This window comes from Gossypium raimondii, chromosome 9 (genome assembly GCF_025698545.1).
Source record: "Gossypium raimondii isolate GPD5lz chromosome 9, ASM2569854v1, whole genome shotgun sequence".
Classification (NCBI taxonomy): Eukaryota; Viridiplantae; Streptophyta; class Magnoliopsida; order Malvales; family Malvaceae; genus Gossypium; species Gossypium raimondii.
The window spans coordinates 38,796,374-38,810,479 of NC_068573.1; the positions used below are offsets into that span (position 1 = coordinate 38,796,374).

General features: G+C 33.2%; 1 protein-coding gene and 1 long non-coding RNA gene across 2 annotated transcripts; one reads left to right on the forward strand and one right to left on the reverse strand.

Moving 5' to 3' along the window:
* The first annotated feature begins 30 nt into the window (after positions 1 to 30).
* Positions 31 to 3,460, forward strand: LOC105799542 (uncharacterized). Its single transcript, XM_012630171.2, has 4 exons — positions 31 to 243; positions 676 to 1,212; positions 2,761 to 2,826; positions 2,957 to 3,460. The coding sequence occupies exons 1-4, from the start codon at positions 118 to 120 to the stop codon at positions 3,014 to 3,016; spliced, it is 789 nt and encodes a 262-aa protein (XP_012485625.1). The 5' UTR covers positions 31 to 117; the 3' UTR covers positions 3,017 to 3,460.
* A 7,667-nt stretch (positions 3,461 to 11,127) lies between these two features.
* LOC128032418 (uncharacterized) lies at positions 11,128 to 13,423 on the reverse strand. The gene is made up of 3 exons (XR_008188539.1): positions 13,347 to 13,423; positions 12,843 to 12,916; positions 11,128 to 11,793 (listed from the first exon to the last, which is right to left on the reverse strand). It is a non-coding gene; the product is annotated as an uncharacterized LOC128032418 (long non-coding RNA).
* Between the last annotated feature and the right edge of the window lie 683 nt (positions 13,424 to 14,106).

Genomic DNA, 14,106 nt, shown 5'->3' on the forward strand with positions numbered 1-14,106 from the left:
GTCCGAGTTCAAGATGGCTTAAAAACAAAAAAGCCCATACTTTTGGGTCGAGAAACCGGACAGGAACTGTCAACTCCTTTATTCCGAACTTTCTTCTCTGTTTTCTGAAAGGTGAAAATGGCGGAAGAAGAATCAACCAGAATTCAACCAAGCAATGGCGAAGGCGAAGAAGATTATATGGGAGATTTGTCTCAGTTTCTTCCTCCTGAGCCTTCCAACACTTCTAAATTTTCTCTCAAAAAGGTTGCTTTTTTTTTTTCCCGTTCAAATGCCCAATTTGTTTCTCTTTTTAGAATTTGCAAATGAAGCTTCTGAATTCAGTTTTTTCTTTTAGTTCTTGCTTCTTATGAGATTTTATGTAAGTATGGCTTTCTTTTCTTTTTTGGCCTAAGTAAAAGGAGTCTTATCAGGGTTAAGGAAGAACTGGAACAAACCCTATTCTCTTCTGGGTATTAGGAAATTTTTGATAAATTGTGGGTTTGACAGGTTAGGGTTTTAGCATTTTGGAGAAGGGTATTTAGTTTTATTCTCATCGTATTGATATTTGCTAATGTAGCACTAACTAATCACACAGTGTATTTTTAGAAATGAAATCTGAAATACCTTTCTTCCCTTGCTATTTGTGGCGACTACTACATTCTATAGGTTTACTGAAAGTATAGGAATTCCTTGCAGATTCCTAATTCCAATCCTTTGAGTTCCCAACCATCGAAGAAAAAGTCCAAAACGTTGGACTGGCAAGAACATCGTAAAATTGAAAGAGAGAGAAAGCAGTTAGAAGAGGACCAGCAAACCTTAGCAAAAATAGATGCTCCAATACCACAATCTAACATTGGGTTCAAGTTGTTAAAGCAAATGGGTTACACCCCAGGCTCAGCACTGGGAAAGGAGGGCTCTGGTCGGGTTGAGCCAGTGGGGCTTGACATTCGGAGGTCACGTGCTGGAATTGGACGGGAAGACCCACTTAAGGAGATGAGGAAGAGAGAGGAGATTGAGTTCGAGAGAAAAAAGAAGAATGAGGAGGCTTTGATGGCAGAATTTGGTTCATGGCAAAAGTCACAATGGCGTAGTAGGAGAGTTGTTGTAAACTACAAGAAGGCAAAGGCAGCCCTTGATCAACTAGAGAATAAAGAAGTTGTTGTGCCAAAGAAGAATGAAGAGGAAGAGGAGGGGGGACAGGATGAAGAGGAAGAAGAAGAGGTAACAGAAGAGGTATGTAAAGTTACATATATATTATATACAAGTATCCGCACATATAAATACAGTATATTCTTGTACAAACTTATTTTAGACTAACTTAGCATATTTTGTTAATGCCTATGTTACATACAGTTCTACACTGGTATAGATTTGCCTCATTTCCTTGTGTTGCATTTATCTAGTTTTAGCAGATTTTCCAGTTGCCCTGTCCACATATTTCATACTTTACCAACAGAATACCTCAACTGAAGTGGATTGTGAATAACAAAGATTAAAATGTTCTGATTGAAGAATAATTTGGTTTGAGTATCTTGTTGATGATTTTATGTCGGTTTAATTATTTGACTGCTTTGTGCTAGTTAACATGCAAACTAAGTCGGCATTTATAGCTAGTGCTTTTATGCATGAAATGATTTTCTCTTTTAGTAGTTTAAACACTATTTATGAATTCAAACAGACATGCATCTCTGATATACATGTCTAATAATGTATCATAATCTCATTCAACCAAAAAACAAGTGGCTGAGCTACATTTTAGACCTAAACTACTACAATCTGATACGTTGTAGATAGAAGTGTGACTGTGAAACCGATTTATGTGTTCAAGTCACAACTAGTAACTTGAATTTAAGCTTTTGAAGGCCTAAGGTTTAGGTCTGAAAAGTAGCTGCACTGGTAGTATCAGCTTGCAGCATTAGAATATCCCCAGTCAACATGGGCTGCTTTGGTCTTGGTCATTGTTGCATTCAGTTGTGGTTATAAGTGTGTGATTTCACCAAGGACATCAAGCATTTAAGTTGTGGGAATCTGATTCCTTATCCCTCATTAGTTATGATCATATAACTACATTTAAGTTTCAACATTTTAGGGTGCACGTTGTAATCCTAAAAGTAGCTGAGCTAGTGGTCCTTGGGGTTTTGGGGTTAGATAAAGTATTGTTGAGCAAAAATATAGAGAGGATGGTTGTATTAAGCTGCATGCATGCTCTTGCTAAGGAATGATATTACATCATTTCCTTAATATGTGCTCCAAGGAAAAGGTATGTTCTAATGGAATGAGGTCAAAGTCTTCAGTCGGACTGTAGTCTTCTTGCACTGTTGTCCTCCTGAAAGGACAGCAGTTGCTACCAGAACTTTAGCTGTGTTCCTATTTGAGATATCAATAGCTAAGTAACTGTTCAAAAAGTTAGAGTTTGTCAACTTAGCTTTCTTGGTGGTATTGAACTTATATCCATGGGGTGGGTGAGTTCTGACCAGAAGTTGATGTTTGCGAACAAAAGATCAACAAACCTAGCTAGTCTTATGATGTCTGTTCTCATTCAGTTGATTGGCCAGAAGGTTGAAGGTAGGCTAGCACAAACTTGTGCTAGTGGTACATTTAGCTTTTAACTAGTTGAAGGCATGCTAGTGCAAAGTTGTGCTAACAATACTTTTGGCATTAACTGATTCTCTCATATGGTTCTTTTGCATCTGAATCTGACTAAGAGCCTTAGATGTTCTTTATTGTGAAATTTATGGTCTTTTTTCTGATTGTTTAACTGGAAGAGGATCTTATCTGCAGGATTTGCAAGATATAGTGATGAAATTGAGAGATGAATATCAGTACTGCCCCTTCTGTGGATTTCAAGTAAGTTGGATTCCTCTCAACATTTTTACCACTTTAAAGCTTTGCATTGCACTAGAAATTTAAGTTAAAACCATAATCGAAAACTGTGAATTTTTTGTTGTTTTATGTTTTAAACTTCCATTTGTTTCAGTATGAATCGATGGAAGCACTTTTGTCCAGCTGCCCTGGAACAAATGAAGATGACCACTAGGGTGGAGTTTGCTTATAGGATGTTCAAAAAATTTGTGTTTGAACCGAGTCTGGTGAAGGCATTCCACTTTCACCCAGATGTTTGAGGTTGCTGCTAATGGGGTTTGTGGAAGCAGGTACATTTCAGCGCTTTGCTAATCACTTTTTAAAGTCAACATGAGCAAAGAGCTGGGGTGCTGATGGATCAGTTGAACAGGGACTACAAAGAGAGGATAATATATATATGTATGTATGTATACACACACACACACACACACATCACACACACATATATATATTTGCAGCACTAGGTGATAATCTTTATTTTCTTTAATGAATAGAGACTAGGAATGGAATTGTAGAAGACATGAAGAAATCTATGGTTTTCCACCACACCATGAGTTGTAAGAATTCAAGAGCCGAATCACTGGGAAATTAATTAACAGATTTGTTTTCTTTCTTATTATGTAAGGTGAGTTGCAATTTTCAGATTAAGGTGAAAATTATTTTTCAGAACCACTGAATAGCATCCAGCATTTGCGGCAGGTGATGTGATTCCTTGCCAGAAAGTAAATCAAAATCAGCACTAAAATCTCCATTAGAAAAATGATCTGATTCAACGCTAACAAATTTATTTTTAAGATCAATGAAAAAAAGCTGAACTTACAGAGACGCATTAATGGCGAAACCATAATTACGACCCATCACAACAAAATACAAATACATTGTTTGACTATATTACCGATCTGACAAAAAAAATAATATTTACAAAAATATATTGATTCAAAAATATTTACCCAAATAATCAATGTGCTAACACCTAAAAGAATTTTATTTTTGAAAAAAAAATAGATAGGCATAGATCATTTAGTGTTTAAAATCCGAAAATTATTTTTTAATAGAAAATATAGTTGTGTCGGCTATCTAATTTTCATAATTCAATTTTACTGTTCATTTTAAATAATTTGGGTGAATCTTTTTAAACTAGGATTATTTTTGTAAATATTAATTTTTTTTAAGTCAGATGAATAAAATGTACAGATTGTTTACTACAATGCCTGAGTGAATCAGGCAGCAGCAAGGGCAATAAGAGGAATAAGAGCATAATTTGTTTTAGGTAAAAGGGAAAACCAAAGGATTCAGAGTTTGGGTTTATTCAACTCGAGTCCCACTTGAACATAAAAGCAGATGCCTAAGATACCTTAAGTCATACATGATATAAGAATGGGGACGAGAACTGGCCAATGACATCCACTGGAAATAGAAACTAAGGTGACCAGTGAATATGCTGCGTGCAAGTGTCATAGGCATTGGATTGCTCAAATTCCATATATTGCCTCCTGCTTTGCTGAGACAACTCAAGCCCCTCAAAGAATTGAGTGTTAATAGGATCCCAGATTTGACCCAAACCCAGGGTAGGGGCCATCTCTTGAGAGCTGCTACCAGAGTCATTGTTGGCCTTGAATAAGGATTCACAAATGCACCATAGAGGCATTGTTGGATGAGCCACTGAACATCCTTTGGGTAGTTATCATTTCATATACCCCAAGACTCGAACCTCCATTTTTGGTTGATTTGATTGGAGAGAGAGAGAGCTTGAGTCAATGACGATTCCAAATGAAGCTTGCTAGTGATGTTTTAATGATGTGCTCTAATGATCTTGGTGTTGGCCACCCTGAACGCCTCGGATAAGCTTTGAAATCCATGATAAAGCTCCCACCATCTCTACTGTTGCTTTCTCTACCATTCCCTTCTTGGAATTACGAAAATTTTAAAATCTTTTTCATCCATAGAATCTAACCAATAATTGAAGAAGAGAGCTAGATAGGCATGACCGGAGGATAACAACAATCCTAGTGGTGGTTTTTTATGTCGGTCATAGTGGCCTGCAAGCCACATCTGGCAACTGTGGTCGAATTCGGGAAGTTGATGAAATCTGGAAAGAGACTACAACAGAAGTTAAGGTTGATACACACACAAAAAAAAAAAAAAAGAAAACGATTGCTAGTTTAATCACATAAGAAATCGAATCCGATAAGAACTACAACTTGATGAACATACAATAAAGGATAACTCTTCTTTTACATGATCTCGATCGCTTTTATCTGAATGGATTAGTTCAGACATTCAAAATTAAGCTTGAAACATGAATTCAGTACACTTTCACTCATGGTCACTACATCAAAACAGGTTTTTAGCGGCATTTTTAGCGGCGTTTGTATAAAAAACGCCGCTAAAAATTGAGCATTAGAGGCGCTTTACGTAAAACGCCGCTAAAGATCGAGCATTAGCGGCGTTTCCAAGAAAGCGCCGCAAAAAATGAGCATTAGCGGCGTTTTTCTAAAAAACGCCGCAAAAAACCTAAGCCCAACGGCATCGTTTTTTGACCTTTCGAGGATTTAGCGGCGTTTTTGAAAAAGTGTCGCTAATGCTCGGGTCTTTAGCGGCGCTTTTCCCAAAACGCAGCTAATGCTCTGGTCTTCAGCGGCGCTTTTTTACAAGCACCGCTAATGCTCGGGTCTTTAGCGGCGCTTTGTCAAAATCGCCGCTAAAGCTTGGGTCTTCAGCGGCGCTTTTTCAAAAAGCGCCGCTAATGCTTGGGTTTTTAGCGGTGCTTTTTCAAAAACGCCGCTAATGCTCGGGTCTTTAGCGACGCTTTTTCAAAAACGCCGCTAAAGCTTTAGCGGCGTTTTTGAAAAAGCACCGCTAATCCCAAATTGATCCTCCATACCACAATGAGCGGAAATGAGTTTAAAAGATGTCCAAAACATTAACATTTAAACATTTGTTAAGAATTCTTCTTTTGTTTTCAATATAAATGGCTTAAAAAATGAAAAAAAGTCTTAAACTTTGTTTGATTAAAAATTTTCGTATATAAAAAGGAACATCTTTAAATTTATGTGGATGGTTTTTATTTAGTTTCATTAATATGGGGAGATTAAAGATTGATGGAGATTTTACCTAACAAATTATTATAGAAAGAGAGAAGATGGATTTAACACCTTTTGAGAATCCATTCCCCAATGAGCTGTATGGTGTATCTATTACGCATGTATGAATATATTTTCCTTCCACCATGTGCTGCCACGAAACTTAGAGCCAATATTGTGGATTCCCGGAGAATTAGAAGATAAAAGAAAACCTATGGGAGATTCTTGTAAGAGTTACTGGTTTAAGATTGGTTTTGGATTTTGCAGGAAAGATATGCTGCATCAATTACACATGTGGATTTAATACAAGTTGGATCATTTTCCTCATCAGCTAACATTTTCTTATGCTAGTTTAGATCCAAATCCACACACCCAATTTTGATTTGCGCTTCCATCAAACTAATTCTTTTTACTGTAAAAAACATATTATTTCAGTAATAAATGTTGAATCAACATTATTTTAATAATAAATTATTTTATTCCTTTTACTATAGTATTTTTTCCCATCATGTTGATTTAGGTATAGTTTGGATAGACATTGCGTTTACTTGTGTTTAGTATAAAAACAACAATGACGATAAAATTAGATAAAAGTGAACTAATCGCATCGCACTGGCCATCCAAATCCAAGTACCATACTCTTCTTTTAGTTTTTTTTAAACCCTAAATAAGAAAGACAACCTCATTTAGCGAAGTCATTAACCCCTTTCTTAAATTTCCATAATAAAACTCGTACCCTATTCAAAAACCCTATTTTAACAAAATTCAACTATCTTTGAATTATTCGTAACCCTATATTTATAATACAGACGTGGTGATCAGTTAGACCTTTAATTACTTAACATACTTTTTTTTATTGACTAGCATCTCTTGTTTTTATTGACTCCTTTAATTTTAATTTAATAATTTTATAATTTAATCTAAAGAGGTCAAATTCAATTATTGTTTTGATATAATTTTAATTTAACAAGAGTGAATCATACTTTATAGGATTTGAACCTTGGATGATAGGTTTTGAAGACTCACATGCTACCGAACTAAACTAATATCACTTTCTTATCATAATAAATAAAATTGTAAAAAAAATCCTTTTATTTTATAACCCTAATACAATACATTGTATGTCGTATATAATATGAGAAAATGATAGATTGAGCAAAATTGCATCATAGGTTGTGTTCAAAATTCAAATTCTTTTTGGTTTAGAGGGTTTTATGTTTGGTCAGTGATAAGTTTTTTCTTTCGTATGTGATTTATCTTTTCGATATGTAGGGTGAAATATTTAAATTGTGGAATGTTTGGTTTATATAAGCAGCTTAAGGTAAGAACAGAAAAGCAAGATAAAATTCGAAAGATGATCCCATTGTTGACTGATTCATTTACTGCGAGCTTCTCCCTCGTATTGTAGCGACACTGATTTGTTAGGATTTAAGGATTTACTTCAGATTTGTTAAATGATGAAATTTTATACAATAAATTAATATTTTTATATTTAAAAATATTTAATCTAAAACATTCGATGTACTTTGATGCATGAGATATAGTGAAAAACATTTATCTTCTTGTTCATGAATTTCCATTTTAATACGTCTTCAAATTAAATTATACATTTCTTAATTGGTGGAATCTCACTTTTGCTGTTGCTGCAATCTTTAACCAAAGAATGGAGTGATGTATGTACTGATAACAGTTCTAAAGGATTTGTTTAAGCAAGTAAAGGGATTGGCGTTTTTATAATAATTTAGGATAGGAATGGAGAAAATCCAAAGAATGGAGTGGCGTTTTTATAATATATTTTTTTATTTTTCGTGACCTTTAGTGGCGTTTTTAGGGAAAGCGCCGCTAAAGGTCCTGGTCACTCGCGGCGTTTGTCGAAAAAGCGCCGCTAAAGGTCTTGGTCTTTAGCGGCGTTTGTTGGAAAAGCGCCGCTAAAGGTCTTGGTTTTTAGCGGCGTTTGTTGGCAAAGCGCCGCTAAAGGTCCTGGTTTTTAGCGGCGTTTGTGGGAAAAGCGTCGCTAAAGGTCCTCGTCTTTAGCGGCGTTCGTGGGGAAAGCGCCGCTAAAGGTCTTGGTCTTTAGCGGCGTTTGTTGGAAAAGCGCCGCTAAAGGTCCTGGTCTTTAGCGGCGTTTGTGGGAAAAGCGCTGCTAAAGGTAATGGTCTTTAGCAGTGTTTTTTCTGGCGCTTGTCAAAGTGCCGCAAATACTTTTAGCGGCGCTAAAAAGCACCGCTAAAGGCCTAAAAAAGCGCCGCTAAAAGCCTGTTTTGGTGTAGTGGGTCCATCACTAAATCTATCGTTGGTGACTATCTCAGTAAGTAAAGCATTGACACCAATCTCGTGATTTCTTCAATTTTTAGCATGAAAATAAACAGACTAAAAAAAAGCAGTGTTGAATACATTTTTAAACATGAGCAAATATGATCTTTAAATAAATGTGGGTTGTATTCTCATTTTGGACATTTTATCTCATTTTAAGTATTGAGTTAGGGTAGCATAAAATACATGTTGAATATAAAGCTTCACTAATTAAAATTTTGCGGTAATTGTTAATAGTTTTGTTTAACTAAATTTATTATCTTTTGGAAACCAATCATAATGTAGATTTTAGATAAATTTTAGGATGACGATGATGATTAAGAGTTAGATGAAGATTATGCTTTGAATAATGATGATGTGGGAAAAAAATGATTGTTTAAGAATCATAATTATGATATAGTTTGAATATGGTTTAGATAAGGTTTATTACTATAAATATATATAAGATCTATTGGTTAAGGCCTTTAGGTAAGAAACAACAAAGCTTGTTTTAACATTTTTCTCTTCCTTTTAAGTTTTTTTGATGAGCTGCGTTAGATGGCTTCAAGTAGTTTTTTACCTCCACTACTTGTATTCTAGAGTGGAAACTATTAGACACAAGATGTCAAGATGAAGACATATCTTAGTGCTTTTGATCTTTGAATGTGGTTGAAAATGAGAAGGAATCACCTCAACTTCCGGCCAATCCAACTGTGACTCAATTAAAGAATTATAGTGAAGAAAGGCAAAGAGATACAAAGCCAAAAGTTGTATTGTCTCATCCAATTCTAATGGAATTTTCATTAGAATCATGGCATGTGAGATTGTAAAGCAAGCCCGAGACATGATCAAGGAGGAGTTTTAAAACAATGATAGGACCAAACAAATGCAAGTGCTCAACCTTAAAAGAAAATTTGAAGTCTAGAAGATGAAAGAGTTTGAAACTTTGAAGGAGTACAGAGATAGACTCATGAAGATAGTTAATAAGTTCAGATTACTTGGAGAGGAGATGGCATACTATAAAGATGTAGAAAAAAAAATCTTGTTAATTCACTTAAGAGGTAGAACTAATAAATGCTTTCAAGGTTCAAGAGCAAATCAGGGATATTAGGCAAGATGATTTGACAGAGGGTGTATTTATAGTCAAAGGGAAAGGCAAAATGCAACTTGAGGGCAAGAGCAACAAATTATGAGATAAAAGACTACACATTTGTAGAAATATTACTGGTACAAACCAATATATAGTGCAAATCTTGCAAACTTGGTCATAGAGAAAGTTTGCATTAATAAAATCCAAAAACAAGAAGATCAACAAACAATAGAGTAGCAGATATCCCACAACTATAAGATGAACAAGTTTGTGTTGCTTTATGTTATGCAAAAAAAATTTCCATAAGTGCATGGCTCATTGAAAGTTGGATACACTCATCATATTGCATTAGATATCAATTTATTCAAGGAGATGAACAAAACTTCTTGTTCCAAAGTTAGAATCAGTAATAGTGAGTTTATAAAAGTCAAAGAAAGATGAGTTGTGGTAGTTGAGACACCGTCAAGTACAAAACTTATTCCAGATGATTTATTTATACCATAAATATATCAGAATCTCCATAGTGTAAGACAACTATTAGAAAGGAGATTTATTTGTACCATAAAAATATCAGAATCTTTGTACTGTAAGACAACTACTAGAAAAGAGTTATTCTTGGTGCTTAAAGACAAAGCATGCATCATTTGTAATCCATCAGGCTATTAGCTCTTTACTATCGGCATGAAAGACAAATCTTTCTTCTTAGACTTGATCAATCTAGTTCATCAACATATATTGGTTCTATTAATGAATCTGGATTGTGGCATAAAATGATGAGTTACTTAAACTACAAGGCCATGAAACACATGCATAAGAATGAATCGATACTCAATATGCCTACAATTGTAAATACTCTAAATTTTGTGAAGTTTTTCAGCTTGTGAAGATAAGAAAACTTCCTTTATTAGTCAACAAAGTTTGGAAAAGGTTGTAATTGATTCACATTGATGTTTATGGGTCGATGAAAGCTATATATTTGAATGGAAACATAAGTTTCATTATTTTTGTAGGTGATTTTATTAGGATGTTTTCATATACTTATGAAACATAAATATAAGGTAATAAAAGTTTTTTTTTTGGGTGGGGGTAAAGCCTAGATTGAAAACCAAATTGGGAATCAAATAAAATAGTCATTGTAATTATATATTTATTCGAACAATTAAATTAATTTTCAAATAGATTTTAATATGGCAAAATCGTCATGATTTTAACAAAATTAAAATTGAGTTGTATAAATTATTTAATTATTTAATTTGAGTGGCTGCGTGTAATAACACTACAATTGCCATAGAGTGTTTCCACCTCAATCTCGTAGTATTTTAAAACACCTTGGTCTGATGTGCCTAGGTGTACCACAATAATGACATATGATTTTGGAATAGGTATGTACCTTCTTGTCAGTCTTAATCATCACAACCTTGGTAGAACATTCTTCAATTTCACCTTGATTAGATCATTTCACGAACTTAGTAGGACTCTTTATGATGGTTTTCCCTTTATCAAGAAATCCTAATCCACTCCTTCCAGGGTCACTCTTACCAGTAGAAAAAATTTTATCCAGTTTGCTGCTACCTATGTTTAATTTCTCTAGCATCAATTTTGTTTCAACTAACTTCTTCTTGGTATTGACAAGATTGTCCAGTTCCTTGGTAAGCAAGGACTCATTAGCCTCAACTTGTTTAATTTGTTTTTTGTTTTCTTCCTTCTTAGCATTCTCTTAAGCCAATTTTGAATTAAAATCACACACCTATTCCTAATCTCCCAGCATAATCTTATACGTGTTCAGAAACTCTCCTTTAGAACCACCATTTGAGTTATTATCTATTTTAGCCTCTAAACCAGAAACTACATTTGAAGCAAAGGCTACATAAATGTTCACTTGGTCCTTATCAAATTTAGACTTACTAAAGGTGTCTTCATCACTCTAGGTCATGCATAAAGACTTCTTTTTCTTCTTAAAAGTGTTTGCACACTCAGCCTGAATATGACCGTAGCCAAGGCATTCATGGCACTAGATGTCTTTCTTCTTTTCTTTTTCAGCTTCCTCCTTGACAACAACACCTTTACTCTTAGTTTTAGGAGTGTTCTTCGAATCATCAAACTTCTTGAATCTTCCAAATTGCTTCTTAAAGGCCTTATTAAAATTATGAGTAAGCAGTGCAATCTGCTCTTGAAGTTCTTTTATGTCGATGGCTTTAGGACTAGTCTCATCATCAGCCACCTAAAGAGCAATATTTATTTCCCCCTTTGACCTACTCTTTGTAACACCCCCTAACCCCAAACCGTCACCGGAATAGGGTTATGGAGCATTATCAGACATATCGGATAGCTTATAACTAATTCACAAATAAATAACATACATAGCGTACTTTAATTAATACATCACCTAGATACATGCCGCATTATCAAAAGAAAGGTACATCACTAAAATTTCTTTGAGGTCAGGATTGCTCTGGATGCTGGACCAGACACTGGCTTTCTACTAACCTGCGCACGGAAACAACCGTACGTTGAGTATGGGAATACTCAGTGATATTACCATAATTCAAATTTATAACATTAATCGATAAATTATATACATTTTTATTTAATGTCTACAATTATTCATTATTTAGCTCATACTTTAAATCATCTTGATCATTAATAACAATAAACAATATTTCACTATCTCAATTTCATTGGATTTTTCACATCTCATTCCAATAGTTCATTTCAATTCATATACAATTCATTCAATTTATCACTATATTCAATATCAATTCTATTGCAATTTGTACTCACTAATATCATATAACAAACATTTATTCTTAATCACATCATGAACTTTGGGTTCATATATTCAAATCTCATATCTCGATTTCCAATTCACATATCAATTCACAATTTCACTTTCTCATTTCTTTCTATAGTTCAATCAATCACACTTATTCAAAAGTTCTCATTTCAATTATTTACCCCTATTAACAAGACTCGGACCTTGATGGATACACGGATCCAACCAAACACACCAGAATATCCAACCTAACACACCCGGAATAATATAAATCCTCCTTAACACATCAGTATATCATATCCTCCCAAACACACCAATAAGGCATTAGATGCCTCTTTGGATAAACCGAAGCATATAATAACAGAATCATCTTCTCGGCTGAACTACAAATCTCCTCATCACATCACAAATCTTATGGCATGCCATTTGTATCCAATCTAGTCTGATAAGTTAATAGGGTATTATTTTACTTTTCCAATTTCAAATTCATTTCCACAACAATTTCAAATATTCAATCAATTCAAAACATCTATTATTTCAATTCACAAACAATTCAATATCATTTAATTTACTATCGATATTCACCTTATTTTTATTTATTAAACATATTATTCAAAATTCAACAATTACTATTAATAAATTCAATACCAATACGTATTTTTTTATTCAATTCAATCATAATACTTACCTCAATTTGCTTATCATGTATATTAATTTAAATTATAACAATTAATAATTAAATTCGAATTATGGTAATACTAACCGAAATTTTCTCGAATCACTCCTTGTCCACCTTCTCCTTTCTTTTCTCGGACAATAACTCTTGCACAACATTAGCTATGTAATTAAACAATTAAAAATCATTAATACACAATTTCATCAAAATATTTCCATTTATACCTAAACTTTACCTAAATTCTAATTTAATCCCTTATCAATACTAATTTTATTTTCCCAATCTAACTCCATAGTCACTCTTACTATAAACTCATTTTAACTCTTCATTTTCACCATAAATCCCTAATTTTGAAAGTCTCTCAATTCAGGTCCTATTAATTCCAAGCCTATAATTTATTTTACAAATCAACCTTTTACTAACTTCTAACTTGAAATTCAATCAATTTAATCCCTAATTCTTCAATTTATTCAACATAAACAACATCTAAAAATTTACTAACTTTCAAAATTTCAACTTAAATTAAGTGGTATTTTATTCTAGGATTCCAAAAATATCAAAATTACAAGAAAAAGGACTAAATTGACTTACCAATTGAATTTGGAACTTTTGAAACCCCTAAGCCGTGGTTCTCTTTCTTTTCTTTCTCAAATTTCGTTATGCTTCTCTGTTTTTTGTTTCTCATTTCTATTCTTTCTTTTGTTATATATATATAATAATAATATAATATAATATAATATAATATAATATATATAATAATATAATATAATATAATAATAATATAATATCAAAACATACTTATTAATTAAGTAAATTTAATATAATATATATTTTAAATTAAAAATATCTTAGATTTTTCAATGTTAGACCGCCTCAACTTTAGAAAAGGCATAATTTCCTATTTGGTCCTTTTAACTTTTCTTTAATCTATAATTAAACTTTTGTCTCTATTGCAATTCAATCCTTTTCATAATTAACCTCAATTTAGACAAATTCACTTAATTAAAACCTAATTAACTACACAACTAACTTAGTAATATTTATAATAAATATTTACGAGTCGATTTATCGGAACAAAGTCCTGGGAATACATTTTTTTTCAATTCGATCTTTTTAATCAATTAACCATCGGAACATTAAAATTTCTTAACGAAACTTTAATACTACCCTAATGACACTCCGTAAATATTTATAAAAATATTTACGACTCAGTTTATAATATCGAGGTCTCGATACCTCGTTTTCGACCCAAATAACCTAATAATTTCTTTTAAATCACAAAATGCACTAATTCAAAAATATTTCTAAAATCATGCTTAACTTATAATTATTAATTAATAAATTTTTCTAA

What these genes read in the sequence shown, in the direction of transcription:
- LOC105799542 (XM_012630171.2), top strand. Translation starts at nt 118, where the DNA reads ATGGCGGAAGAAGAATCAACCAGAATTCAACCAAGCAATGGCGAAGGC. An exon ending in CTAAATTTTCTCTCAAAAAG is followed by an intron (nt 244 to 675) that starts GTTGCTTTTTTT and finishes AATTCCTTGCAG; the next exon opens with ATTCCTAATTCCAATCCTTT. An exon ending in AAGAAGAGGTAACAGAAGAG is followed by an intron (nt 1,213 to 2,760) that starts GTATGTAAAGTT and finishes TCTTATCTGCAG; the next exon opens with GATTTGCAAGATATAGTGAT.